This window comes from Rutilus rutilus, assembly GCF_951802725.1.
Source record: "Rutilus rutilus genome assembly, chromosome: 19".
NCBI classification, from domain to species: domain Eukaryota; kingdom Metazoa; phylum Chordata; class Actinopteri; order Cypriniformes; family Leuciscidae; genus Rutilus; species Rutilus rutilus.
Window position 1 is genome coordinate 21,889,460 of NC_140232.1, and position 27,228 is coordinate 21,916,687.

General features: G+C 37.7%; 1 protein-coding gene across 1 annotated transcript in view; it reads left to right on the plus strand.

Moving 5' to 3' along the window:
* prex1 (phosphatidylinositol-3,4,5-trisphosphate-dependent Rac exchange factor 1) overlaps positions 1-27,228 on the plus strand; it is a 71,747-nt gene that overhangs the window by 9,204 nt on the left and 35,315 nt on the right. Inside the window, exons 2-10 of the mRNA XM_084389176.1 lie at positions 11,633-11,698; positions 11,909-12,031; positions 14,735-14,839; positions 15,206-15,307; positions 16,130-16,291; positions 19,192-19,325; positions 19,508-19,623; positions 22,301-22,450; positions 25,740-25,887. Of these exons, the coding sequence (XP_084245302.1) occupies positions 11,633-11,698; positions 11,909-12,031; positions 14,735-14,839; positions 15,206-15,307; positions 16,130-16,291; positions 19,192-19,325; positions 19,508-19,623; positions 22,301-22,450; positions 25,740-25,887 (1,106 nt within the window). The remainder of the gene's footprint in view (positions 1-11,632; positions 11,699-11,908; positions 12,032-14,734; positions 14,840-15,205; positions 15,308-16,129; positions 16,292-19,191; positions 19,326-19,507; positions 19,624-22,300; positions 22,451-25,739; positions 25,888-27,228) is intronic.

The window sequence follows — 27,228 nt, forward strand, 5'->3', positions numbered from 1 at the left end:
GTTATGCAAGTTTACTGCAACAATGTGAACTTCACATACTTACATCCAGCGTTTAGTTGATCCTGGTAAACGCTCATTGTTACAGTTGTAAACACGACGGCTTACATGAAGGGGGTTTGGCGTCACTTGACTTTGTTTGCAGGCGGACCATTAAAGAACGCGACACACGTCTCCCGGACATCTTGTTGAAGTCAACCAATCAGATGACGACTTAGAAAATCCTGAAGTGTTTCTAGTTAAGTGTGCCATATGCATCAGACAATCAGCCAACGGTCCGTGGGCGTGACCTCTCAGGCTGAGACTAAGAACACCCTAACAACCACACAGAACATACTGGCCACACAACCACCTTGAACAACTCCATAGCAAACAGAGCACCCGAACATCATTGACATTGGCAAACACAATTCTCATTTCCTTCAAAAGTTAGTTTGGGAAATCATCTTCAAGTTCAAGTGCTCTTTAGCATATTCTTGCTCAGCATATCAGTTATATCTCTTCCCTTGTCACTTTCATATCTTTCTCTCCTGTGGTGCCATGACTCATTTCCACCCCTGTGAGCAGCTCAAACAGCCATGAACTTTAAAGCCCCTCATAGCGGAAGTGCGGGACAGGGGGCCGAACTCAAAGAGGACTTTGTTGCAGCGGCCGCTGCTTGAGGGTGATGGGGAGTCAGAGTCACGAAGAAAGAGGGGCGAGCTCGGATCCCCTCTTTCAAACCTCATCCTCCTGCTACTGGGCTCTTTGTCTCCATTAGCTGGGTCGTGGGCACAAAGAGAGGGTTTTTTCCCCTCTCTCCCCCCTTCTCTCTTGGTTTATTTATTCGATTTCACGCCATGCCGGCCAAAATGGCCCCTTCCTTGCATCCAAAACTACTTCATACTCTTTTGCAGCGAGGCAGATTCTCACAGAGAGCCATGAAAGGGCCCTTTGGAAGAGCCAGGGTGTGTTTTTAGCCAGGCATTCACAGGAAGCGTGAGCATCGGATTCAGGACGTTTTGCTGTTGCTCACGTTGTGGGAACCAGTTTGGGTTGTAAAGATTCTCCTCACTTGCACTGGAGAAAGGGGACAAATATGTGGTTTGGAGAACCTCAGGGGGTTCTTCTGTGACCCTTTACTGTTCATTGAATGCAAAAGTACCAGCAAGTAAACAGCACTGTTTGTTTAAAGCGGGAAAATCAACTTTGGGAAGGATGCTGTTATTCCTACCATGTGCTGAGACATTTAACTGGAGGAAGGCCTGGTGATTTAATGTCTGAGGATGTCCTGAACAAAGGCAGAGATGACATCATATAGTTTAACAATATTCTGTCGCTTACTACGCTTTATGTCACAATTGACGAGTTAGTTTCATCAGATACCTTCAGTCCTCAAAGTAGCTACATTTACATGCACCTAAATAATCTGTGAGTAATCATATTGATGCCTATGTAAACTCCTCACTCAATCCAATTGACCTCAATCTGAATTGAATAGACATAGAGTGGTTGTGTAGGCATTAAATAATCTGATCAATAGGAAAAAATGAGCATTCAAAATTCCTTGTGCCAATGTGAAGTTTATAATAAATTATCTATTAACATACTTTTTACTTCTTACAAATGTGCATATGTTTATTTACGTCTTATTTACTGGTCAGTTGAGGAGACTGAATATTGACAAAATATTTGCAAAAAAAAAAAGCTCTCCTGACATATTTTTCAGCTTTCCTTTTAGTTATGTCATCAAGCCAAAAACAACAATTGTAGTCGTGGTATCCGGACAAAGACCGGATTGCAAAGTTTAGGGTTCATATAAACAGAACTTTCAGAATTTTATTGGATTCATTCAGACTGAAGAAAATTAGCGCATGTAAACATACCTAGGGTTGTGACACATACAGTCCTGTAACGCCCACTTTTCACAATCCAGTTTTAGTGCATATGTATTGCACTTTACTTAAAATACATATGAATACTCATGGACAAATTATGGAGTAGGCATAAGGTTGGCTTAGTTGATTTGAAGTGTTTGTGTTATTTTTTTATTTTTTAAGTTTTTAGAATACCTGAGTTCACTTCATTGTTGTGCATTTAAAACTCCTCTTCATTGTTGTTCCTGTAGAATTACTGCTGAATGAAAGCAACCATCAGGCAAATTGAATGTTAGGAAGCATCTGCAGAAATGTCTGCTGTCTACTTTCAGTCTGAACGCTGAAGCATTCAGTTTTCTGGTAGCCTAAAGATACTACACTTTAAATTTAGAATTTACACATTAAAACTATTCTTACAGCGATGAGTTTTCATTGGAAGCAGTGTTGCAAATATTCTTGGCGTGCTATATTTAGATTTACTGGAGATGATTTGTGGTTGTGAACGTGTGTACATGTGAAACATTCTTGTTTGATGTGTCAATATACAGTAGTGAAGGAGAGAAAACTTAAACATGCTTGTCTATCACTTTAGCCCCTTGGTAGTAGTGTAAGACATACTGTTCATTTTGGTTCTAGCTTTTTAGTGTAAACCATCCGATCATAAAAGCAGCAAACCTGTGCTGCTTAATTCCAGTAAATTGGCCATGTATGTTTTGACAGTCATCTCAAAGTCAAAAAAGTGGCCATATTTACCTATATTAACAATATGATGCATGATCCTTCTTCAAAAGACCACCTTTTAATTTCATTTAAAGGATCTTAGGCCTTTAGAAAAGTATTATCTTGCCAGATTGTCATTTGTTGAACCATGATAATGACCTGTAGGCTTTAGGTTTAGCATTATTTTCAAGAACAAGTTGGTTTTGTACATGTTGTTCTGGTACCGCTTGTAAAAACAGCACATCACTGTTTTTTGAATATCTCACTTCTGTTTCTACATTCGATTAGTAGGAATCACATGCTACAGCGAAGGCTTAGAAGTGTGCCTTAATGCTTTTTGCGTTTCTGCTTTTTCCTTATCTGAAGCTTCCCTTATGGTGTTAAGCAATTTAGGCTCTCCCAGACCACTGACAAGCTCTTGCTTAAAATGGGATTACAGCTATAGCTGTTATTTTATTTGATTATTTTGAGCTAACTATTCTCAATGAATTGGCTCAGGACAGGGCTAACAATTGGGGCTGTGTGATAAAATGATAATTACCACGATAGAATTTTCCTCTATGAAATTATTACAAAAGTTTGATAAGTGTTTGATATAATGTTTTTGCACTATGCAAATAATGCTGCCCATGCATGTTGCAGACCATTGCACTAGTGCCAATACCAATTTACCTAACTGATAAGCGATGCCATTTCTGTTGTGTATGAGAAAGATTAAAATGCAAAAAAAGCCAAAAGCAGAACAAAACAGCTGCTTTTTTGAACCGCATAACACGGACCATTTATCAGCTCTTCTTTTTTGTTAAGCTATAGCAGATTTTGTCCATTTTGTATTATACTAAATGGATACTTTTTTTCATAACAAATACCATAGAAACAATAGTTAGTGAGGTGCAATGCGTGGTTTTACCTGTGGTTAACATGATCCAAATGCAATGGAAGACTAAATTTGACCCTTTTAAAAGTGAGTTTAAATTATTATTATTTTTTTTACAGATGTTACTGTTTTGGTAATGAACGTAAATTTACATCTGCGTCAACTCACGTGACCTTTTTTTTGGCTATATTGCCCAGCCTTACTAACAATCTTAAGTGCTATACCTTTGGTCGACTTATTTTAGTTGATGATGTAGTGGGGCAGTCTTGTTTAAAGAAATTGCTAAGTTTACCCTAGTTTCACAACCAGAGGTTTAAAAAAAACATGTTGCAATAGCCAGACTTGTCTCTTATTTCAATAGAGTGCCACTGTATTGGCCATGTGTGACAGACTTTACGTGCTTTTAAGTTGCATGCGGTTTAAACAGGATCTCAATGACACATAAGAGAATATTCTAGTAGTAGGTGAGTATCTGGACTACCCAATGTTTTGCTATAAAATACATTTGTTCACAATTAACCAAAGGCTAATTTTTACAGTGAAATAATGATGTGACTTTTGATGATATTGTGCTCCATATCCCAGTACACATTGATTGTCCACCATACTTTTTTTTCCACCGTCTGTGGCCTGCCGCTGCTAGGTCAACCAGAACAGTGCTAGTCTCGACGTCTGCTAGTGGCAGAAGTGGTGGCAGCAGGCTCTTGACCCTCAGTCCTGTTGGGAGAGGTTGAAGTCCATGACAGCATATGGCCAGTCTGGTTTGGTCCACCTTACTGTCTGACCATCTTTGCCTGACTGCTTCACATCAAACAAAAGGCTTGTTGCCCATGTCTGACCTTCTGTCTTTCCACAATTCAGCGCGGCTGGTGGGTTAGATCTCCAGTGATGTGAGATAGGAAAGTACATCAGTCAGATTTCCATCTCTTTTAGCATAATTGCGCAATATAATAGTGTGAATTCACAGTGTTTTACTCTGTAAAATTATACTTTGTGTCTCTCGGAGCTTCACTTCCCTCACATCAAGAATGGCTTCAAACACACTATTCCCTAAGGGTTTGAAGTCTTTGAGCCTGAACTTTTACCTCAGTCAGTGTGTCGAATGGACTTGCGAGTCTAAGATATACTTCAACGTTTATCAGAACCCAGATTTTTCCACTCTGCTTTAGCAGCACACTGGTATGCATGTGGGCTAATTCTCTGCGCTGACAGGCACGGACCACACAAAGCTTCTTCACACCGCACCGTTTCCTATCTAGAGTCATATCCTTCCTCTTTTTGTTTTTCGTAAAGAGAACTCAACATTATTTCCCCCTTCCTCACAAAGTTTCACCTCAGTTCATCCATTGCTCTGATTTTGGCTGGCGTTTATTCTTTAAATGACATTAAATAACTATGATGTTTTAAAGGAAGATTCTCATTTCCTTATTACACACATTTACCAAATACTGGAAACTGAAAACCAGATCATCCTTGCTGAATCATTTTCAAATGGAGCACACAGATTGCAATGTCTGATATGTTCGGAATTACATAATTACTATGTATGTTGTAGTATACACTAAATACACCTCTTTTTTCACTATATACCTCTTTAACATTTTAAAGAGTTGAAATTTACAATATTATATAATACCGTTCTGTGTCACATGACTTCAAGTTTCATGTTTAATGCAACTATCATGTTTTGGCACATATCATCTTGAAATCATCTTAAATTTTGTATATTGATTAAATAATATGCCAAGACATAAAAGAAACCACAGTTGATATTACTTCTGGTTCATCTACAGTAGCACACTAAAAATAAAGTTCTGTGCATACTGCACTTTTTTATTGTACATATTGAAAAGTTAGTGTGCGATTTCAAACAGCCAATCTAATACATTTTCATTTGTCCATACTTGCAGAAGGCAACACATTGGCATTGCTAATGTCGGCTAATTGAGTTGCAGTGGTGTTTGTTTATCAGAGAGGGACTAAGTGGTGTTTCTGTTCGCATGATAATGAAAGACTCTCGTCTGTGAGAGAGGCCGTAAAGGAGGTCATTGGAGTGGCCCATCGCCGTTCAGTGTCAGACCGCTCCAAGAGCGAGCAAGTGTGACAGAAATGCCTCTTCATGCTGGGCAAAAGTGAATGGATTTCACTCATGTCCTTCTCTCAGCTCTGAGACTCTGGTATAGATCTGCCCATGTGCCATTGTTATATCTGCACAACAGCTGGTTCAGTTGCATCTGAAAGGAAGGTTCAGGTTTTTTTCTGCTGATGACACGTTATTGTTGTTCATACTTAGATTTAGGTTTGAGGTAAATATATGTTCATAAATATTTTTTAAAATCCTTGAAAATCAATTCCGGGGGCAAATACTGCACTTAAAACAATGTAAATTTTTATGAACCTGTTTTGAATAAATATTCTGGGTTAATGTCTTTCAGTCAAGTCACCACTGACAATATTTTTGGTTCCTCAATTTGTAAAAACAAACCAAAAACGTGCTGACAGCAATGCACATACCGTAACTGTTTTGAGGAAATTATTTGCTGCCGATGTCGCTTAACTCAATAGTGCTTAACTCGTATAGGAAAATTCCTTTAATGTACACATGATTCATAGGGAGGCACCGCTGTGAAAGAAATTGCCATGACTACAGGCCCTATAACAATGCCACAAGTACATTTACTTTACATTGATATTCTGTCCAGGCACATCCATTCCAAAGGGGCTTATGGGAATGTCATCATCACAAACGAGTGCATGTTCAGTGCATTGCGTGTGTTTATACGTGCAAGTCTTCACAGTTTCCATGTGGTATGTTTTTTTGGCAGTAGTCCATTCTCATTACAAGGGTGAAAGGCCGTGCAAGCTTACAAACCACTTTTTTACCCTTCTATCTCAATAATGGCAATCATTGTTTGATAATGCACTAATTTAAAGGAAAACCATCTAAACAATGAACAGTGTTGATGTATTGTGTGCCGGAAACAGCAGCCTTTTTGTGACGGAAAAAGTTTGTTCTGCCTTTTCCTTCCTGAAATGCAAGAGGCCAAGGTCTCGCTCCTGTCATTGAATTAGTCTCAGTGTTTGGTTAAGGTCACCCTGTGTTGCAGGTGGCAAAATTATAATGTCTGTTTCCTGGCAAAGCATTTCATTGAGGGGGGGAAAGAGTCAGCGAACAGCTTGTTTCCTTTGTGGGGACATATGGACACGTTCATGCTCTTCTACATCTAATAGCCTGTGGCTATTCTACTGTGTGTAACTCTATTCCCCTGTCTCTCTTACCAGCTGGGCAGAACAGACACAGTCACAGTCTTCAAATATGTAAACCTCATCAGAGTGCTTACAATTACTTAATGGTTTTTTAAATTCTGGAATCTGGGTACATGTCTCTGCCGAAGTTATATATACATTTTTTATATATTTAAATGTAAAGATCATTTTAATAATGTAAATAAACATAAATCATCTGACTTGAAATTAATATCCTAATATTTTAAAATATATTACTTTTATTTTATTTTAATATATTAAGTTTGACTTTAAGTGTGCAACTATTAGCACAAGTTGTATGTATAAATATGTATATATTTTTTTAATCACTCTGTTTTTCTCAGACTGGCAGATTTTTGCTGAGAGTTTCATCTCTCAAACTTATTTGTGATTTTTTTCTTTTCTTTTTTTTTTCTTTTCTTTTTTTTGTGTGTGTGTGTGCACAATTTAGTCTTTTTCAATTGCCCCCATTGCGGTTTTGCTCGCTCTCCTATACATATCAAATGCATCTGTCATGTCTGAAGTCTGCTTGCACTGAAGTTTCCGTTTTGAGAACGTAATCGGACTAATATGTAGAGTTCAGTCATCTCATTCTCTTTTTTTTTTATTGAGATGAAATGAAATGCAGGCTCATCTGATTACTGGAAGAGATTGAAGTCTCAAAAAATAGCTTGTAATGGTTGACGTGCAATATTTCATTAGCTCAGTGCCTTTTACCTCTTTGAATCGGGATGAATGAATTCATTTTTCATTTTGCGCACATGCCCCCGGTCGCACCTGTCATCCTCTGCTGCTGACTTCACACTCTCCGTTGCCCAGAGAACAGTAACGGTTGCTATGGATTCACAACGCAGCCTTGTGTTTGTTTATTTGTTTATTTATTTTTATTTTTTTTTTGACGTAAGCATGAGAGTGATGCTGGAAAAGGCCAGAAAAGGGCCAAATCAAGCATAGGAAGGCCTGACAGAGAAAATCAAACTCTTAATGGTGTTATCATTTCTCATATCCCAGCTTAATGTGCAGAGAGGGCTATAAGTAACCCTGAAAAGTGTAAACATTGTGATTCTGTGGTGCTATTAAAGCATGTTTTTTGAGAATTCTGACCAGCCTAAACACAGTAACATTGGCTCGACCAGTGGCATGAGTTTAGGGGTAGAGCTGACCAATGGAGATGGGAAGAGGGTCACAGTTTTAATCTGTTCTTTATTTATTTATTTTAAATTGAAATATCTATCTCCATCCGTGCCATCCAAACACCCCTGTTATCCTTCACACCCTTCGTTCTGTTTGTGGTGCGCTTTGGAGATGTACATCCTGTCTCTTACTCCATGAGCCCCTCAGGCTGAGTCACATGGATGACCATTTTATGGATGAATGTGGATGGGCCACATGAGAGATTGAATTAGCGCACGCCTGAGGCTCAGGCCCCTCTCCTCTCACTGCCTCAGGAACCGCAACAAACAGGACAGCCACCATCATCACCACCCTTATTACACTAAGTGTCAATAACAAATGTGTTCAGGGCCCTTCTGGGAGATCTGATGTACATTTACTTCAGACAAACTAGCTAAACCTGCGCCTTCAACAATGATTTCACAAACATTCTTTTTTGTGCTTAATGCTGCGTTCACGTCATGTCCTAATTACCGTAAGCTTGAGATGACAACATGTGACGTTCTATTCTGAGCTGTTCCTCAGACTGGGAATTATGCGTTTCTTCTTTGACAGGATCAATGCTTAAATGATTCTGCAGCAGTCAGGTGGTAGAGCGGTCACGTGCTACAAGTAAGAGCTCTCAGAAAATTCCCATCTTACAAGCTGTAATTATGAGGACGTGAACACTTTTTAGAAGTTGAAATCTCGCAGTTACAGTAATTTCAACATGGCATGAATGTATGCAGCATTTAAATGGATAGTTCACCCAAAAAGAAAATTTACCTTATTGTAAAATGTTACCGAAAATTCTGTCATCATTTACTCAGCCTCATATTGTTCCAGACCTGTATGACTTTATTTCCTCTGCAGAACACCGATATTTGGGATTTTGACTGTTTTCGTTCATATAATGAAAGTTAATGGGGTCCAAAACAATGAATGGACAAAAAAACACTAAGAAGAACATTCTTTCAAAGCATCCTCTTTTATGTTCCATGGAGAATAGAAAGTAATGCAGAGTGAGGAAATGATTAGAGAATTTTCATTTTGAGATCCCTTTAAGTTTAATCAAGTGTTTCTTAAGTGCGAGCATGTGATTTCACATGATGTTTACAGCTGAATGTGTCTTTACAAACAAACGCTTTCAGTAGCATAAGCTGGCGAATGGTGAATGTCTTCCAGAGATGCAGAAGTGTGACCGAGATTCAGTCTGTCATTATCAGAGGGATGCCGTGGGGTGGCGAGTGCTTCTCATTAGACGTTTGGTCCTGTCATTGTGGTAAAGGAAAGAGGCATTAAAGGTCTCGTTCGCCTTTAAAATCCATGAGAGAAGGATGAACAAGAGGGACAAAATAATGAGAGATTTTTCTAACGAAACAATCAGCCCTATGCTGACACACAAAATGAATCATAGAGAAAGATGGAATGAAAAAAACAACAATAGTCATGTGGCAAAGGTGAAAACGCTCAGGATAGGTCTTTAGCTGTGTCGTGTTGCTGTGGGAGACCGTCGGAGACAATAGCTGGAGTGACGGGTAATTTAACAGACAGGGCGGAATGAGTCGAGCGCACTGTTAGCAGATCAGTTCATTGCTGCTGCTTGCCGCTGCTGATGAGAGGTGTTTTACAGAGCTAGAATTAGAAACAGTCAGTGATTGGCAGACTCTCTTTCTCCAGGGGAGACTCTTCTAAAACCGTGATGAAGATATTTATAATTCTCTCTCAACCCATTGCTTCGGTTTTTCTATCTGATTCTCAACAAAGTGAAACAATAGTGTTGTTAAATGTGCCTGTCTACAGTTATTTTACAAATCAAATATACTGTTTACTCGCAGAGATGGCCTAAATGTGTATATATCAATGGTTCTCAACCAGAGGGCCTCAACAAACTTCCAAGGGATGCTCAAAATGACTTAAAATGGTTTAAAATCAGTCAAAACATTCTTATTTTAATTCACCTCAACTGTTTTTTCTTTCTTTGTTTTTTTACTTCTTTTTTTCTTTAACCCTTGTGCATTGTTCAAATTCACTACCCTTTCGTTATGTTCGTGGCTGAAAACAGCCACTACTTTGAACTGCTGTAAAAATGTATCAGATAAATATTTTTTTCACATTTTTTTGCATAAATCTATTAATCAACCTCAGTCCTGCTCAAAACTACTAAATGTTTAAAAAAAAAAAATCAGGATTTTAACTCTTTAATTGCCAAATTCGTAAATGATGATTTGGGGGAAAAACACACACAAAATGACTGATTTTCAATATAAAATGTGATTGTGGACTGGATTTTTTTTTAACCTTTTATCACAGTCTTGGACATGTCAAAGATTAGAAACAACATTGGTTTTGATGCATTGTTAGTTTTTGTGCAGCATCAGATTTTAACTGTTTTTGCCCCATTGACTTCCATTATAACCACATTTTTTGATTGCAAAGCCATGACACCATATAATCATGCATTTTTGATTGTTGGTGGTTTTACCTGTTGGGAAGAGGTAAAATTTGTAATTTTTAACCAGATGGCACCATTAACCCTTTAGATAGGCCTGTGCAAAAAAAAGCTTAGTTTCTGGCTTTTACATGGAGTTATATGGAGTTTATATGGAGTATAATAGCATAATAAAGTGTGTGTGTGTGTGTGCGTGTGTGTGTGAACTCACCTTGATGCGTCTGAGAAAATCAAAATATGCACCTCAGCTCTCAGAACTACATGGAGTAAACAAAAACAAAGTAGGTGTTGTTTTTTTTACAGCAGTTCAAAGTAGTGACTGTTTTCAGCCACGAACATAACGAAAGGGTAGTGAATTTGCCCACAGTGTACTGTTGAGTTTTTGAAAAATTTCAAAGCATTTTCCCAAAATATGTGTCAAAATAAGATTTGTCACCAAAAATCATTTGCTGAAACACAGAGAAAGTTATGGCCAAATTAAGACTCAAAAAGACCCCATAGTGGATGAAAACATCCCCAACAGCACATAAGGGTTAAAGAACTAGGGTTCCCACTGTCTTGAAAAACCTTGATATATGATTTCTAGACCCGGTAAAGTAATTTAAATAATAATCGGCATTTTTATAATGAATATAAATAAATAAAATCATGCAAAACTGTCATGTGGCTTTCGAATGTTTGTTGTGGACAATGGGGGGCCCCGGAGTCAAAAAGGTTAAGAACCACTTATATATATGTATACAATATATGAGACGGTCATCTCATGGTTTACAGGGAGCTCTTAGAGATTTGCTGTCCTCCACTAATGATGATTGAACGTTTATAATGAGTTTGAGCTGCTTTGCCATATTTGCATGCAGTAAACGTTGATATAAAGTGTTACTTTGTGTTTTGTGTTGCTGATTTGATTTCTATGTTTATGCGTTTGTGTGCATGTTTGGGTAGCAGGCCTCCCATTCTTTCATTGTCGGCACAGACTTGTATGCACATAAGATCTGTTTGTAAAGTTTCTGATCATTTATCTGAGACTTCTGTTTTTCTCTCTCTCTTGATGTGAACCAAACCATTTCCAGTAGACCGTACAGTACATGGAGTTTGACTTCGCACTGTCGTGTGTGTTTGTCACTAAAGCTGAATGTTGAGTCTTCAGTTAGATATGCAGGCAGAAAAGGGTGTAACAGGAAGTGTAACAACTTAAAAAAATGAACTTATGTCTGGCGGCGAGCATACAAATCTGCCCCACCTTTTCACACCTCAGTGATTCCACATGTAAACACTAACCTTTGTCTCTCTATTTTTGTATATCAACAGGCTTTTCTCCAGAGAATTAAGCAGACTGCAGAAAACCAACAATGTCTCACTCCAGAGCAGGTCAAGGTAAAACCCCATTAACACACACTAAACATGCAGAATTATTATTTATATAAAATAATAATTGGCTCCAAAAAGTATTTAGACACTTTAAACATTTCTGAATGTCATTGCATTAGATCAAACCGTGTGGAAACAAATTATGCTAGAGCAGAACTAGCTTAGTTTTATGGCCATTTTGCAATTGTGGATGTAAATTTTGTTTCTTTCTCACAGATCTTGTTTTCTAACATCGAGTCCATTTTGGATGTCCATTTTGAGTTTCTTTCCACTCTGGAGGCCAGTTTGCAGCCTGAACCCCAGCCGCACCATTCTCTCGGACATGTGTTCCTTCAGTTTGTGAGTCCCTGTGATTGCATTTGAAATCATCTTTAAACAAGTGCTGCTTAGCAGTTGATTTTATGATTTTTTTTTTTTTTTTTTTGGTTAAGAAAACATAAATATCTTTTTTTCCACTCCATCCCAGTGTGGTATTGTTCCTAGTATCCTAAATCTGAATGCTCTTAAAATACTGTCACTCCTGAGACTGCCTCCCCCTCCCTATGGTCTTTCTGAAAAAGTGCATAAAGTGGAACTTGTCAGACACGTGACCAGTAGTTCAATACTGTTAGAGACGCTGAATTCCAATATTAGCAACAAATGTTCAATTGCTGTCTACATTTCTAGCTTCTTAACTGTTCTGTATAAGTTAAAAACTTTTTCCTCTCTGAAAATATGATAATAATGATAATGACATTCAATGATTTATTGATTCAGTTATTTTCAGTGATGGCTGCCAGTATCTTTTAAAGCAATGAAAATTAAATCCAGTGCTTTAACTCTATCCATGGTTCTCACAAGAAGCGTTTTGGGTTTGGCATGTGTATGTGACCTTCGACCAAGTTCACTGAAACATTCTGAGGTTTTAACCTCAAACTAGAGTGAATTTCCTCTTAATTGTACTGTGTATGTATGCATGGATGTGTTTTGGGATGAACGGTGTTATAAAACATATGCCAGAACAGATGTTCGCCTCGTTCATGGATGAGGGTGTGATGCTGCCAAACTCTCTCATTACAGGTGCTGTGGTCTGGAGCCCCGAGGGCCCAACCAGAGTACTGACACACACACACACACACACACACACACACACACACACACACACACACACACACACACACACAAAACACACACACACACACACAGAGACACAGACAATATGCATTAATGCAAATGGCGAACCCTATGTAGACAGATACTGTACACACATACATAGACAACACGCAAATGAAGAGGGTGAAAAGAGAAAGCATGAAAATGGAGATGCATTTTAAAGATAAAAACAAGCACAACAGCTCTTTAACCACACAGTGCCTCTGGAATCCCAGTATCATTTTCCTACTCTGTCAGGATGCCTCAAGCACCCACAGCCGCCAGGATTCACAACGTCCCTGTCAAGGTTACAGTGCCTACACAGACTGTTCTTGTGGAGCTTGGATAAATGACATCCTACCTTCACCACATGCATCTTTAATAAACTGTCACCTCAGCCCTGAGTTTTTCTGGACTTTTTAACCAGACCTGCCTATATATATATGTATAAATGTAGATTTTTATAATGTATTATTTTTATTTTATAAATTAAAATGTATTGTAATTCTTTTCTATTTTAAAATGTATTATTGTCTTTTTTTTCTTCTTTTTTTTTACATGGACCATATTGGGAAGGAAAACTAGGTAACAGGTAGTCTGGCTATCACCAGACCAAGCTCAATCTTTTAAGATTCAACGGGCATAGTTCAAATGACTCTGTACGCAATTGGATATTCCTTCAACCAATCAGACCAATGATCCGGGTGACATACTTTGCAGATCGAAGCGAAAACTCCATGCAGGAAATGGGTAACTAAACGTGTTGATCAGCGGTTTGCAGAAGCAGCAATGGAATCGAGCGATTTTTGCAGGCTGTGCAAAAAAAACATGAAAGTTAGTGGTATTTACACCCACTCGAGTGATTTTTTTTGCTAAAAAGAAGCCATTGAGCATCGTCGAGAGGTTAAAAGGAATTGGACAGAGCCGTAACGGCTCTGGAATTGGATTGGATTAAAACCGCCAATAGCGCGCCAGGTGGATAAGCCAGATTGTGATTGGTTCCCGCAAACTTATAAAGGAAGCAGGATAGATAAATGTACAGGTTTCCAGCCTGAGCTGCAGGGCGAAATCAAATCGCCAGCAGATCAGGCTGGGTTTACCCGGTCTAGTTAACAAGTGCCTTCCAATACTATATAAAAAAAGCTCCTCAGGGGGCATCGTACTTAAGAGCTGTAGTGCAGAGCTGGCAAGTTTTTATTTGTTTAAAATAAAATTCTTTGATCAGTACATAATATTCATACTTCCACTATATGGTTATTTAAAATAGTAAAACTACTATTAAAAACTAAAACTAGTAAAAGTGACTAGATGTCCAAAATTTTAACCGGTAACCTAGTAGAGATTTGTTGTAATTACGGCATGCCTGGATCCAAGATGTGCACTGCTCACTTTTTAAGTGAGTTGCTATTCTTTTCTTTTCTTTTTTAGCTTGCAGCTTCCTATTTCCATCTAGCTTTTGCGACCCATAGAGAAGGTGTGGCTTTCAGGCAAAACATATGCACTTCGATTTCACTTCCTGTGTTTCGAATAATGTAGGGCAGAATGACAGCGTCTCATTACATCTCTGGCAGTTTCACTACCCTCTTATGTCACTTTTCATCTCAGTACTTGAGAAAATGGTTAAAGTGCTCGAAATATTTATTATTTGTTTAGTGTTTCCCATATGAGCTGAACAGGGCCGTCGCTAAAATTCACAGGGCCTAGGACAAAATTTTATGGGTAAACTGGATTCCCTTTATCAGAGGGCCTGCCAGCCTGGGACAAAGTATATCCCTGAACATGAGATTTAGAAATGGGAATGTGCAAAACCAGACCAAAACAATTTTTTTTATATATAAATCTGTTCCAACCAAAAACGAACACATTTAACGAAGAGTGTTTTGAAGTGTGACTCTCCTCTCTCCACTGCAGAGGGAACGTTTCTCTGTGTATGGGGAGTACTGTAGTAACCATGAGAAAGCACTCAGACTACTGATGGAGCTTAACAAGATCCCTCAAGTGCGGACTTTCCTGCTGGTAAGCACCTTCTATATCATTTTCAGAGAAAAAGTCCAGTCCTTTTCATTACATCATATTCTGATGAAGATCCTTCAAACATGAGTCTTGTCACATATCAGTTTCACATCTGTAACCCTGATGCAGATTTCATTAGTGAGTACTAGAGCAAATAAACATTAGTGGTTGATCAGTTTACCACAGGAAATAAATTGATCTCCAAAACTTATTGAAGTGAAACTGATACCCAAACTTATTTAACTGTACAAACCAGGATGTTAGATGGTGCTATTCATCGCTTTCCATGGAAACTCACTGTATTCTCAATATGAATCAGTTTAAAGGGATGTTACACAGTTTAAATCATTTCATGTGTTTGTTTTTTAGCACCTCATGTTGTTGGGAGGTAAGAAGAGCACAGATGTTCCTCTTGAGGGGTATCTCCTCTCTCCCATCCAGAGGATCTGTAAATACCCTTTGCTACTAAAGGTATGGGCATTTCAAGCAAGTGCATTATGGGTTATATTGTTTATTCTGTATATACTACTCTACAGCATTCTGATCATATTACATAAAACGCAGCTACAGCTATATATATGTATGACAAGACAAGCAAACCTAAAAGTATGCATGAAATGACATTCGCAACACATTTTACTTGCCAAATGTGAAATTTGGATATTTGAGAAAAAACTGTTGGGTGGGACTCGAAAGAGAAGTTTCTTAAGCTCACATAGGGTGCATTTATTTGATCAAAATATCAAAAAACTGTTTTATATTTTAACATGTAATTTTTTTCCCTGTAATGCAAAGCTGAATTTTCAGCATCATTACTCCAGTCTTCAGTGTCACATGATCCTTTATAAATCATTCTAATATACTGATTTGGTGCTCAGGAAACATACAATTTCTTATAATTATCAATGTTGAAAAAACATTTGTGCTGCTTAATTTTTGTGGCTACTTTTTTTCAGGATTGTTTAATGAATAGAAATTTATTTGAAATAGAAAACTTTTTAACATTAGGTGTGTTCACTGTCGCTTTTCTTCGATTTAATGCACCCTTGCTGAATAAAAGTATAATAAAAAAAAACCTAATCATACTGACCCCAAACGGTCGTGTACATTTACAGTGTGATTACAAATTATCTGTCTTGCGAGTAAAACCAGGAATTTATATCTCAAAAGAAAATGGGGACAATATATTGATTTCATGTTGACTTGAAATAGTCTCTTGTGCACAGTATCTGAAGCATATCAGCAGATGTGTAACTGTGTAATACAAGCATGTACCTGCTGTTTGCCCTTCAGGAACTTTTGAAGAGGACCCCTAAGAAGCATTCAGATTACCCCGCGGTAGAAGAGGCCCTGCAGGCCATGAAAGCGGTGTGCTGCAACATCAACGAGACCAAGCGACAGATGGAGAAACTAGAGGCTCTTGAGATACTACAGTCACACATAGAGGGCTGGGAGGTGAGACATGTTTTGTAATTGTGACAGATTGTGTTTTTCTTTGTTTTTTTTTTACTGTTCCTGGTTGATGGTTTTAAAGGAACAGACCAGAGCCAGTTGTTTGTATCTTAAAAATATGTCTTTATTTAGGGAAGTTCCTCTGACAGTATGCTTTGTGTTTATAAGAATTTTTAAGCGAAGCCTCAAAAGAATCACTGATGTGGACATGATCAGTGTCTGCTGATGACATTTTCTTAGGCCATATCACAAGCAGGAAGAGGAAGTCTTAACACAAAGGGCCGTTACCATGGATATCCTTTAGTTTTGTGTAACATGCGACAGTGTGCCACCACAAACTCACTTTCCCTTCTTCTCTCTCTTTCTCTTACGCACTTCTTTGCTTGTCTCTCCCCGCCTCCTTTTTTTTCATCATCGTCTCTATACCATAGTTACTTTGTCTTCATCCTCTCTTTCTCTCACTCTTTGTGCCCTGTCCATTAACCCTCTTTATTGATTTATCTGATGCAGTACTGAGTGGTTGGACAAAGTGGGGCATTTTCTGTAGCCCTAAGTGTACTTGGATAGTTAAATTTCTTTCACAATTTAGTGCATACAGTGCATTCTTTCTTCTGTTGTTATTTTCCAGTCCCTTCATGCCTCTGTGACCATTCAAGATCCCCGCAAAGCATGACAAGCTGGGGATTATTTAGGCCCCGTTTACACGATGGGAAAACGCAGATATTTCCCTGTGTTTTGGCCTGTCATTTACACGAAAACGCCGTTTTTATCCCAGAAAACGATTATTTCTAAAAACTCCAGCCAAAGTGGAGATTTCTGAAAACGCCGGTTATGTGTTACCGTGTCAACTGGGAGAAACGGGGTTTTAGGTTCTCAAACGTCACATTATGCGCCAGAAAACGCTTACGTCATGTGAGCGCCCTATGTTTAGAGTTTGTTTGGCTACTGTTTGATCATGGATGCTGTTAAGGTGATACTCATTTTTACTTTTGTGCAAACGCTTTTGGCCTGTTTGCATTTGCTTCGCTATCTGTCCACACAAACGAACCTCGCTCTGTTGTTTTGAAAGGAACAGGAAGTTGCTCGTACTATTCGTTGTTGTTGATTGAGGATTCTGATTGGCTTGCATGGCTTTATCCTTCTCCCTACACTGCCGCCCATAGGTTTGGCATAGTTATGATGTTGCTCGACGGCGTATTTATGGGGGATGATGTAAACGACAACTTCTTTGAAAACGATGTTGTGTGCACGATGTTATTTTTGAAAACGGAGGGGGGGAAATATTCGTTTCTCTAAATACCCGGCTATGTGTAAATGTGGCCTTAATCATATTTTGAAATTTGGGTAACACTTTAGTTTAGAGTCCACTTCTCACTATTAACTAGTTACTTATTAGCATCCATATGACTAGGATATCGCCTGCTTATTACTTATAAAGCACATATTAATGCCTTTTTCTGCATGACTATTCTACATCCCTTAACCCCATAAACTTAACAGCTACCTTACTAACTATTAATAAGCAGTAATTGAGAGTTAGAGGCAAAAGTCATAGTTAATAGTTAGTTAATAGTGAGAATCGTACCCTAAACTGAAGTGTGACTGAAATTTGTTTATATGAATAGTCTGCCCATAACATTTTAAATTGTCATCATTTACTCAACCTCATGTCGTTCCAAATCCATATTTCTTTCTTTCTTCTGTGGAACACCAAATAAATAAAAAATGTTAAATAATGGGTTGGATACTATTTAACATATAATAAATGTTAATGTAGGCTGTTGAACTACAAAAGGAGAAGAATAAAAACAAAATTCTATACAAAAGGTCGGTAAAACTTTCATAATACTTATGAAGTAATCTTGGATTATAGGGCAGAAGTGATATGGACCAAGTTTATGAAACTTTTATGGTGCTTTTTTTGGTCATAATGGAGCTCGACATCCTGGATCTCCATTCATTTTTATTATATGAAACAAGCAGCAAGTGCTTTCTTCATCATTTCTCCTTTTGTGTTTCACTGAAGAAAGTAAGTAACATGAGTTTGGAACGACATGAGGGCGAGTAAATTAAAGGTTTCAATGCTTCTGAGATCATGTATAGATAACATTAAACATTTAATGCAATTTAAAACGAGAACTTAAAAAGCAGGCTGTATTTCACTTTGGATATAGAGCGTTTTAGGATGTGTGGTCTGATTTAAAAGCAAATGCATTAAGTTTCCATTTAGACCAGAGTGTTTCACCTTTATAGGTAAATAGTGCAGAACAAGCGGGAAGCAGATTCCCATCTCTCTAATTGACCCGTCTGGGCACGCCATTGATTAAGCAGAGAAAATGGAGTCTGCTTATCAAACACACTCACACACGCCCACACCTGCCAAGCTTAGAAAATCACATCCTGTACAGAGTCAGCACGGACTGCGGCGTCGGAGTGGAATCAATTTGTAATGGTCCTGGATATTGAACAGGACACAGTATGTGTTACCAAAACCTGTCTGGCTACCTCCATCCCCTCAAAGAGAGAGGGGTCGCTGCTTTTTATATGTTTTTTTTGTTTTGCATTTAATCAGTTAGGAAGCAAAGTGGGAGTGAGGAGAGGTTGCTCTTCTCATGGAAGGCCATGATTAATGACCAGATTGTAATTATTCTAAATGAAATTAGACACTCTCACTGTTAATAAAACACAAGGAAAATGTCCACCTGTTGAAAGAAATGATCGACTAAATGATGGCAGCATTTTCTTTTTTTTCTTTTTTTTCTGCTGCTTTTAGCTCTGCTACATGAACGCGCAGCTGAACACTTTTGACTAAAACATTCAAAGTGGAATTACTCAGCAGAAAAATCTCACACTGCCACATGTAAAGATGTTGTTTTTTTTTTTTTTTTTTTTTTTTTTTTCAGGGGACAAACTTGACCGATATTTGCACAGAACTGCTGCTCCAAGGCAATCTGTTGAAGATATCAGCTGGAAACATCCAGGAACGAGTCTTCTTTCTGTTTGACAACCTCCTAGTCTACTGCAAGAGGAAATCCCGGTAAGGCCTTTTAGATGCTTTTGAGTTATCAATTAATCTAGGCTACTGATATTGGTAACTAACCTAATTACATAAACAATGTATTGGAGTGTGTTATGGTTAAACACTTGACAAAACCATCAGGTAGATATGTAGAAACTAAATAATACTTGTCAAATTTTTCCACTCTTTAAAAAATCCAGAGTTTCAGGGAAGAAATCCACCAAAAGGACGAAATCCATCAACGGGCCGCAGTATGTGTTCAGAGGCCGCATCAACACGGAGGTCATGGAGGTCGAGAATGTGGAAGACGGAACTGGTAGGTTTTAAAGTGTGTGTGTGTGTGGTATGTATTTTTGTGCTGCTTGGAGTATTAAGTCGTTAGCTTAGCATCATGCTAACGTTAAGGACTATTCAAATATTTAAAATATTCAAGTCAAGTCTTCCGTGCCGCTCACTAGTTTTTTAAAACTACTGTGTTTGTGCCCTGTCATACAAATATTTCCTACCGCAAATTTTTTTGGGGTTAGTAAGATGTTTTTGAAAGAATTATCTTGTGCTCACCAAGACTGAATTTATTTGTAATATTGAAATATTTATAGATTTTAAAATAACAAATAATACAGTTTTATGATTGAATATATTTTAAAATGTAATTGATTCATGTGATGGCAAATCTGAATTTTCAGCATCATTACTCTAGTCTTCAGTGTCACATGATCCTTCAGAAATCATTTTAATATGCTGATTTGGTGGTCCACAGAAACATTTATTATAATTATCAATGATGAAAACAGTCATGCTGCTTAATATTTTTGTGAAAACCGGGATACTGAATTAGCAAGTTCAAATTAACTTTCTATTTGAAATAGAAATCTTTTTGTAACAATGTAAGTCTTTACTGTCACTTCTGATCAATTTAATGCATCCTTGCTAAATATTAGTATTACTTTCTCTCTCTTCAGAGTTCATATTTCTCTCTCTCTCTCTCTCTCTCTCTCTCTCTCTCTCTCTCTCTCTCTCTCTCTCTCTCTCTCTCTCTCTCTCTCTCTCTCTCTCTCTCTCTCTCTCTCTCTCTCTCTCTCTCTCTCTCTCTCTCTCTCTCTCTCTCTCTCTCTCTCTCTCTCTCTCTCTCTCTCTCTCTCTTTCTCTCTCTCTCTCTCCCTTTCTCTCTTTCTCTCAAAAAACTGACCCCCAACTTTTGAACACTAGCGTACAAAGCAACTTTTTTCATGGGATGTGTTACGGAGTTTCCTGCGTGATATACTTGTTTGTTCCATCTGATCACCATGTGATGCTTATGGACATCACAAGCAACAAACAAAACCATTTAAAGGGAACTTCAGCTTTTGCAGTTGAAATGAGTGCCACTGTGGCCTGAAGATAAGATCACGCAGGGCTTCTTAGAATTGAGCACTTCGCATTTAGCACCTCCGCTGAGCTGACCGCTAAGGGGCCGTCGTCAAAGGTGCCGCTCAGCTGTCAGGCCGAGCATGAAATTAAACACTCAGGGGAAGTAACGGCTGCTTGTCTCACCTTTTGCTCTTAGTCTTTCACCACACCTTAAGTAGCAGAGTGGAAGTGCAACTTCTCTCTCTTTCTCTCTGAGCCACAAAGAAAAACATCCTTTCTGAAAAACAAGCCATAGGGCTTTCAAAGTACCAGCCTAAACCACACGTGCCATCAGTTGATACGGCCAATGTGAGACGTGTTTTGTGTTTCAGTCCTCTCAGTGTCATGTTTATCAGGGCTTGTGTCACATGACACTCCACATCTGTGTAAATGTATCATTTAGCTGATGCGTTTTGCCTTCTTGGATAAGGTTACAGATAAAACGACTCGCATGTTTGTGGGTGAGGAATGAAGATAATGTGTTTGAATTTCAGATATTCATCCTAATTGCATGTTTATAGTGATGTTTCAAGAGAGATTTCAAGGCAGTGTAGTGATAAATACTGCTTGGAAGTGGAGGGAGTTATGACCAAAATCGTATATCACGCTATGAGTAATTTTACATCCCGGTCAATATTTTTGCTGGGAATTCACATAATAATGGTATATAAAATGTAAAAATAAATGTATGTTTTATAAATGTATTTTTTCCCCAACATTTTAGATACATTTAAGTGAATTTCCAGTAAAAAAAATCTTGAACTAAAGTATATACATACAATACATACATACAAACATTGTCCAAAAGCAGTACCACATTATGTAACTATTGAGTGAAAAACAAATGACTCAAAACAGTAAAACTATAACACTTATAACATTGACTGTATAGTTCTTATTGAATGAGTCACATTTGAAACCATTATAAAATGGCTCACATTTGCGGCAACATCTCGCTCCGTATTTTCACATGACGTTTCTTCATCGCTCTCATATTTAAAGCATGGCAATTTGATCTGCTTGTTTTGACTGAGCTATTGTTTTAATTGGAAAACAATCGGATAATGCTTAAGTGGTGTTTATTACAGAGCCAGACTTATGTGCCAAATGCGATTACACATAAATTCTCTCCAGTTTTATATGAGCTAAAAGCCTTTGTCAAATCCTCTCAGTGCTCAGGAGTCTATTTATACTACCTCAACATTAACCACTGTTCATTACCTATTCCATACCTCATTCATTTCTCCATATAATTTACCTGCTGTCAAATCTGGGTTAAAATTGGACTGAGTAACAGTCTGAACCCCAGTCTAAACTCTCTGTCTGGATTTGGTTTAATGGTGGGAGAGATGCTGAAATGCATCTTTAACGATTCCTCTTTAATGGGATAGTTTAACCTTTTTACATTATTAATGCTTCTAGATTGTTGAAGAAAATCTTATTAGCAGTGTCAGCATTTGTGTTTGGGTCAGTAACTCATTTAGTAATGGTAAGAGGAAAAGGCTAAATGATTTTGATTGATTAATCTGGTTTATTTAGCTTTTAACAAATAAATGTACTTGTTTTGTTGTTTTTCATGTTCATGTTTTTCATTGTCTTTCTAGCGGACTATCACAGTAACAATTACACGGTGACCAATGGCTGGAAGATTCACAACACTGCCAAAAACAAGTGGTTTGTGTGCATGGCCAAGAACGCTGAAGACAAGCAGAAATGGCTAGACGCCATTTTAAAGGAACGTGAACAGAGAGAGAGTGAGTAATTTACTCTGGTTTGTCATTGTAGAGTATGCAACATAAACACCAGTTAAATGTGAAACATTTTAAAATGCATTGTGTACTTTCTGTGCATTACTGGGATAGTTCACCCAAAAATGAAAATTCTGTCATCATTTACTCACCCTCATGTTGTTCCAAACCTGTATGAATTTATTTCCTCTGGTGAACACAAAATAAGACATTGTGAAGAATGTCGTTAGCCAAACAGTTAATGGACCCCATTGACTTATTTTTTTCCCCTCCATACTATGGAAGTCAATGTCCATCAACTGTTTGGTTAATGACATTCTTCAAAATATCTTCTTTTGTGTTCACCAGAAGAAATAAATTGTGTGTAAATGATTTGGATGAACGATCCCTTTAAATTGGTCCCTTTAGTAACTTTTGTTTTTCATTTATTTTTATTTTTTATACAATAAGGATCAATGAAATCAAATCAAATCAATCAAACAAAATCATTACCAAATTTCGGCTACATGATGCAACTCCAGTAGGCTGTCAATTTAACATATTTACAATTTAGTCACAATGTGCTAGTCACAATGTTTAGTAAAGAATAATTATTGGATTAAATGATTGTCAAAGCAATTATTTATACCTCCTAATGTATAACAATGAGCCCATTTCCACTGTGCTTTGTATTTTAGCATCCTGCAATTTGCTGTACCTAATGTTTTTCTGTGGATTTTTTTTCTTCTGTTCTGTTGTGAAATGGAACACCTGTCCTCTGCTGGACACCTGTTCTTGTTATCTCTTCTTTTGAGGCCTGTGTGATGTACTACAGGGTTGTTCTGATTGTTTGGTCACATGATCATAGCAGTTAAACATCAAATATACCACAGAGCCCATTCTGATCACGGCTCTTATGTTTCAGCATGAAGTATTAGTCTGTAGGATCAGCTTACCAGTGTCCAAGGCAAAGTCCTCAGCCAAAGTATTATAATGTGGTGCAAGTTGGCGGTAGAGCGAGAGCGTCACTTTTATGCTGCAATGCCAGATGAAAGCAGAAGTTTTATGGTGCGTATCAGGTTTCCAACGTTTGAAATCTGAGCCCATTCCAACAGGTGCCACATCAGTCACACCTCTCTGACCGTCCGAGTCTTCAGCCAGCACCCACTCGTTTCTCTATACAAAAACGTCGTTGAATTACACATTTCGATTAATATTTGACGCGCAAATGTGCCTCTGATTTAGAAATTCTGGCCATCTGAAGTCTAAGACTAGAAAAATATTTCTCTCAAGTACCCAAACACAAACTTGAATAATGCATTGCAAATGGACGGTTCTGTTAAGCACACTTACATACTCAATAAAGCAGTAAAGACCTTCAAATAATAATTTTAAATAATTACCTAAAAATGTTTTAATAATTTTAAATAATAAAAAATAAAAAATTGTATATACATTTTAAATACATTTATTTAAATTTATGCAAATTCAATTACATTTTTAGCTAAAAAAAGCAAGTGAACATTCTTTAATGTTATTCTTGCATTCTTCCATTTCATGTTGGTGTGCACTGATTGAAATCGGCAGTTCAAAATGAGGACAAAAACAGGAAGATTTGGGGTTTGAAATGAAGGTCTGCTCATTTCTAAAATTGCCATTCAGCATCAGACCTTCAGATGCCAAGGTGGAAATTACGTGTCAGCAGGGTCATTTTTGAGGAGCCATTTTTAATGATGTGTTGCCTCTTTCCTGAGACTTGATTGAATTGGAGCCACGTACAGCTGCCACGAACACCTCCTCAAAAAAGTCTTTGTGAGCGAGAGCTGCAGCTGCCGGTGGCTTCCCTCTCTCTGGGCTCTCAGACACAGTAAAGAGCTCTGAATGAGAGCCATGCCAGCTGCCGCCACATCTGAGCACGCTTCCATCAGCTGCAATCCCATTGATACTCTCTTTAACATCACCTTTTGTTTAAATGTACGGTAAAAACCTGAATAGTTGCCTTGACTGAAGGGCTGTTTTAAGTTTTTCTTTGCATTAGGCAACAAGCAAAATGCCTCGGACGACTGACAAAGTACTTTTTTTAGGCAACCTTTGCATGAAGCTCCTGTTTCCGTTACTTGACTCTGGCTGCACTGCTAAAATAAACAAGGCTGCTTTCATCGGTGGCATTGCACTGTTGCACAGTTTTTAGCATGCAGTGTTCTCTTCAGGTCTGTTCAGGAAACTGCAAACTCACTGGTAGAGGTCATTCTCTGCATCTAGAGTCGCATCTGTTCTCACCTTATTAACCACTTAAGATGAACAGTTATTCTTATCACATCACTTGTTGTGACTTGGACCTGCCCTGAGTAATGTGTGATAACCAATTCTTTTATATTACTCAGTTCATGTTGTAGTTTAACACCATTTTTTTTATTTTGTGTAAAGCGTGTGGCTTATGTGTCGAATGCTGATGCCAATTTTGCGATCCAGCCCTCTGCCCACCAAAACACCTCTATAGCAGAATGCATGTGAACGTGTGAACACAAACCTTATAATAAAATCAGTTAAACCAGTGTTTCCTTTCAGCCTCACCTAAACATTAACTGACACGGCAACACCCGCCACAGCTTGAAAGTAACGCTTGAGGAATAGACTATAATTATATAGTAGAACAGTATAAAAGTCTAGTTCATCCCTCATAATTTCAGTGAATTTGCTATTAACTTTTTTTTTTTTTTTAAGACATCTTGTCAAATAAGACCTTTTATTATTAGATTTTACGAGAATATGAAGTTTTCTATGAACATTTGTGCACATCTGACTTGGGTTACAGGTGCAGCTGACTTAGGAATTTTTATTTTTAATTTATGAAATATTTTTTCAAAAAGCATTCATAAATCCATTCTTATTTTTTTTTTTTAATTAATTTATTGCATTGAAGTGACAATTTACATTTATAATGATTTTTCAAAAAAAGTTATACAGTTATAAAATTAAACAATTCATCTTTTTTTCATAAATGAAGCCTATTGATTTTATTGCTCCTAAATGTAAATATATAAACTATACTTACAAAAAAACAAAACAATATAGTTTAATTTGCAATTAGACAATATAGTTTAACAATTAGCTTTTGTTTCATAAACAAGGCCCATTGATTCTTTTTTTTTTTCTATTTTCGATCATTCTATTTCTATTCTTATTACTAGGCTACTATACATTATTACTACTATACATTATTATCTATAGATGTTATTGTTTAAATATGTAAAAATTCTTGTTGATTTTTCTGCTTTTATTCGGGGTTCTTGACTCTTATGTCATTGCTTGGCAGGTTTGAAGCTCGGGATGGAGCGTGATGCCTATGTCATGATCGCAGAGAAGGGAGAAAAGCTGTACCATATGATGATGACCAAGAGCCGCCACCTCATCAAAGATCGACGCAGGAAACTCACCAATGTACCCAAATGCTTCTTGGGAAAGTAAGTTTTGAGCATTATGTAATGTATTTTAGAGATTCTTGTCCAGACTAATGGGTTCTCCTTACTGACCGGTCAGTTCCCATGCCGGTGATTGGCTCAGTCCGCGCTGAGTGCGACACCTTCCCTCGGCTGCTTTTACGCCATCTGACTGTCTCCTGAATATCTTGCAAGTCATCCTAATCCAAGAGGCCCCTGTATGAATGAAAATGCATACGCACACACATACACTTACTTAGCGCTTGTAAATGCTTTCCCAAGCTCACTGCCAAGCACCCCATTGGACACAGACATTCCCAGCGAAAAAAAAAAAAAACTTCATTAGAGAGAAATCTGCATTCAGTCTCTCTCTCTCTTTTTCTCTCTGTGCATCTCTCTTCATTTTTCTCTCTCTCTTTCTTTCTGTCGCTCGCTCACCCACTCTTTCAACACCATGAATGAACAATGAGTGCTATGTACGCCATTAAACTTCCAAATACAGTGTGTGTGTGTGTTTGGGAGTTGAGAGGAGAGATTCCTCACACCAATTAAAATTCTCTTTTTGCACTGCATTAGTAGATAAGGAGAAAAAAGCACTGTCCTGTGGTCCATTTAAAGAGATTATATTGATGCAATCTCGTTTAAAAGACCGCAAAAATTCACAAGTTCAGATATGAGCCTCATTTGGTGGTTTATAAATCGGAAGGGCCTTGCTGCTGAGCAGTGTTGGGAATAAGAAACTCAAAGTAGCAATGCTGCTAACTTAACTACATATTTCAGATGCTCAGGTGCTTTAAAATAGTTTCGCTTTTTACAGTCACAAGCTGCTTTAGCCAATGAGTAACAATACTTTACTTACAAAAAAGAAGGAAAGATTCAATGGAATAGCTGAATACTTTTTAAGCTCAATAATTCATTGAAGCCTAAATGCTGCTGTTCCATTTTTCCAACTCAATTATAAACATTGGAAAGTTTCCTAGTTTTATTTCATTTAAAATGATCTGTTTAAGTTACATACTGTAAAATATGACTCTGACTGAGATTCTCATAGTTTTTTTTTGTGTCTGATTAATTACTGTTGATTACAAACAGCAGTGTTTCATTTGATGTTGTTAATTGTATATTTTAAACGAATGTCCCTCTTAAATGGCTTCAATCTAGTTAGCTGCTTTATGTCAGAATCTTGTTAGGTAGCTTTTTTTCTTCAAAAGGCTATCTTGACTGTAGTTGAAATACAGTTGAAGTAGCACTTCCGCTGAATTGGCTTAAAAAGCAAACAGTCGCTGGCCTCACAGCCTCAGCTGTGCTGTTGTTGTCCTGTCAACACCTGACTGGATACATTTCGCATGGCTCCCTCAGAACACA